The sequence below is a fragment of the Xenopus tropicalis genome, chromosome 4 (assembly GCF_000004195.4).
Source record: "Xenopus tropicalis strain Nigerian chromosome 4, UCB_Xtro_10.0, whole genome shotgun sequence".
In the NCBI taxonomy this organism is placed as follows: domain Eukaryota; kingdom Metazoa; phylum Chordata; class Amphibia; order Anura; family Pipidae; genus Xenopus; species Xenopus tropicalis.
In genome coordinates, this window is record NC_030680.2 from 43,985,673 (window position 1) to 43,989,360 (window position 3,688).

General features: G+C 36.2%; 1 protein-coding gene across 1 annotated transcript in view; it reads right to left on the reverse strand.

The window, feature by feature from the left end:
• Positions 1-258: 258 nt before the first annotated feature.
• Positions 259-3,688, reverse strand: part of heatr3 (HEAT repeat containing 3) — a 33,924-nt gene continuing 30,494 nt past the window's right edge. Inside the window, 3 exon segments of the mRNA NM_001011439.1 lie at positions 259-1,266; positions 1,459-1,635; positions 2,681-2,824. Of these exon segments, the coding sequence (NP_001011439.1) occupies positions 1,144-1,266; positions 1,459-1,635; positions 2,681-2,824 (444 nt within the window). The 3' untranslated portion in view covers positions 259-1,143.

Consider the following 3,688-nt stretch of genomic DNA (forward strand, 5'->3'; position numbering starts at 1 on the left):
GTCTGCCTAACAAAATTAACCATGGCTCATTCTATTGGGTTTAATATAACTGCCAAAGGAAAAAAAAACCAACTATAATGAACTGCCTATGGGCTGGCAGTCATAAAATCCTGCCCTTACTTTGTTTCATGCTGAAGCAATGTATGCTTTCCGCAGAATATGTGCATGCACATCACCGATCAAGCCACTCTCAGCAAGGCTTTCATGTCTTGAACTAATTTAGACCTTGATCAAGAAACATTAATGTGATAAAACATGCCAAGGAATTATAAATATTTTATTGGCAAAGTATTTTCATAAATACGGGATTTTATATTGTAACAACCCTAGGATGTCAGCACATCAATCAAAATGCTAAAAATACTGATACAAAGAGTAACAGATGGATATTCTGTTAGCCAGCTGTTGAAGAAAAGCGTTAAAGCTGCAATTCCTCTTTGCTTTAAAGATTTTCCAACAATTTCTCACTTAATGCTCACTTAAATGAGCATTCTGTTGCATAGGAACAAAACACTAGGATCATTTCTTCCAGGCAAACAAGCCTCTCAAGGTTAGGGTAAAGTGTACAGCCTGCATGGCTATGCTCCCAATGTGTCCAAACTGCTCAAATCCACTCTGGGTTCATTAAAACTACACCCTTCTGACAGGAAGCCCAACCTCTTTCACAACAGCCTGGACACACTGACAACCTCAGCCTATCCCTTCCTGATGGTGGCCCTGCCTGTAGTTGATAATAAGTTCTGTAAAATCCAACAACTGAATATCTCCTAAAATATGTAATGTAATTAATTGTCAGATTTTCAGAGATATTCAGTTGTTGGATTTTACAGTTGTTTGTGTACATAAAAAACATTAACATCACTTGATGTTAGGAGTTGGGGTTTTGAGGCAAGTTCCAAATCTCTTACCTTAAATTTTATATACACACACATTTATAAGCCCCCCCACACACACGAATATTTCATATTATATATATGTATTTTATATATATATTATAATATATATATATATATATATATTATAATATATATATATATATATTATAATATATATATATATATATATATATATATATATATATATATATATATATATATATATATATATATATATATATATATATAGATAGATAACCCAGCAGTCTCATGATCTGTGCTTTTTCTCTACGCTCTCAAGGTAAGATATAAATCGCCTCAGATTTGTTCGCACGTTATCCAAAACGCACAGTTGATCCATGTTGTATTTTTCTCTTCCATCCTTTCGTATCTGTTTGATAAAGTAATTAAATTAAGTCAGTCTTAAGGGTTATGATGGACAAGCTGTATAATTGCCATAAAAAAAAAAACCCCAGCAACATAAGATTATTTGTAGATGTGCTTAAAATAAAACACAATTCTAAACAGTATAAAGCCACCAACATCAAACTCCTACAAAATGGAAAATGAAAGTCTTGCATACCTTTGTTTTAAAAACTGGCTGGATTTTTCCGAGTTCCTGGAGTAAACTTATTTCTAATGCAGCCTTTTCAGATTCTTCTCCATCTGCAAATACATCAATAAGTGCATCTAATGCACCCCCAGACACCACTAGAGAGGAGTCATTAGCAGCAATTCCAAGAAGCAAGGATCCAATTGCCTAAAAAAAAAAGATTATATTAAGTATGCCTGAATGTTTTGAATAATTTTGGTTTTATATTTACCAATAATGCCTATTAAATTAATATTTAACCTAAAGTATCCATGTCAAGTTGGTTTCACTATAAATTATTTATGATGTACCACTGATTTTCTCCCAATGTGTACTTTAAAGGGGTTTTCCTACAGTACACACATGTATGTACAAGACAACAGCATGATTTTTTATTCCCATGTTTACTGGTGGTGGGAGACAGAGCAAATGGATATAAACTTTCATAGGTAAAGAATGCCTCTTTAAGACACTTAAGGGCAGTGATACAAATCTTTGCTGTCGCAGGCAACTACTCTCCCCACAATGCCATCCCACCGGCTAGAATGTAAGTCGCATGGTATATGAGTTGCTGCGATGTCCCGAAGTCGCCCAAAGATTCCTCTCAAGACAACTTCGGGCTACTTCAGGACAGCGCAGCGATGCGTATGCCATCCCACTGGCGATTTACATTCATATGCCACCCCATGTGGGGACTAATCTCCCTGTGTGCCACTGCTCATCTTAACTGAATTTATGTGATCAGAGCAACAACACAGGGCTGCATCTGCATGTAATCCTGAGTAGTGCCAGCAGAAATTTCAGAATCAACTGAGTATGTCCACATCTAGTCATATTTCCTCCCATTTGTTCAAGATGTTTAGGAAGTAGCGGTTCTTCTATATTATAGACTTATGGTTATGATACAAGTGCGGATTAAAGCTGCCAACATGTTTGGGATCAAGTAACAAAAAGTAACAGTAAAGCTTAATGTACACAGCCAATAAGAACTAAGCTGCTGCTGACCAATAAGATTAAGGGCAAGCCTAGGTTTGTGATGTCGCCATGCTCCCATGTGACCTGTAGTGCCAAGGTGTTATGAAAAATTATAACCTTAAAAGCCTGTTATATCAATTTTGAATTGTATTTATGTGAACAATTCTTAACATTAAAAAACAAATACATTTTCCTTAACCAGAATTATTCTTCAAACATTTTTCTAAAAAGCGGTTACCTTTAATGTATCTGATGTGTTTTCAGTCTTAGCCAAGACACTACCCGTGATACCAAGAATACTGACTGCATTCACTCTTGCACTAGTGTTTTTACTCTGAACACAAACTTCACAGAGACTCATGATCTGTTCTGGCATCATACACTGCAATAAAGCATTAAAATAAAATTATATAATGAAGAATTTAGGAAGCTGTAAGAATAATGCCAGATGCGGCTATTTCTTTGCCTGTGTTAAAACACAGGTGGAAGACTGGCTGTTTCTTCAGCTGGGTTTAAATGCAGGCAGAAGACAGTCAGGCATGGCATTATCTTAAGAGGATGAAGTAGAAAAGAATACAGAAAATATACTGCTTAACAATTCAAAATGAGCATGCTATGCAATGAAGCCCTTTCCGGATACACATATTCTTTAAACACTACAGCCTAAGTCAACCTTTCTTTTCTCTCTCTAAAACAACCCCCAGAATAACATACAGTTGTCCCTGCATTCAGTCTGATCTGGTTTCTGAATTATAAGTTGAAATCTCCAGCTCCTTTCCTCTACTTCCTGGTACAGCGTGAAGACTCGCCCCCTTTTCCTCATAAGCTGTCTTTATCTCTTTGACTATAGGATAGTTGAAGAGGAGAGCCTTTCTGAAAGAGCAACAGTAGGAGCCAGTGCGCACTAGGAGTTTTTTTTCTAAGGACAGCGCTGTCAGTCTGCATGGCTTACTGCTCCTTCATTTCACAGCAAACATGGGAATTATCAGGAAGAGCTCTCTAACTGATGGTGCTGATACAAAACACATACTCTAAACTGCCATTTATCTGAGCTTCGGGACTTACTCACAGTGTACAGCATATATACAATACAACACAAGTCACAATACAAGGCAATTAAATTTCTCATTACACAGCAATTCAGAGCAATTTGTATCAGAATTTAATAATTAGCCCTATATCATCAGCTTCTATGATATGCGTGTCTCATTTTCCACTTAATATTTTGCAATGACACATAAGCTTA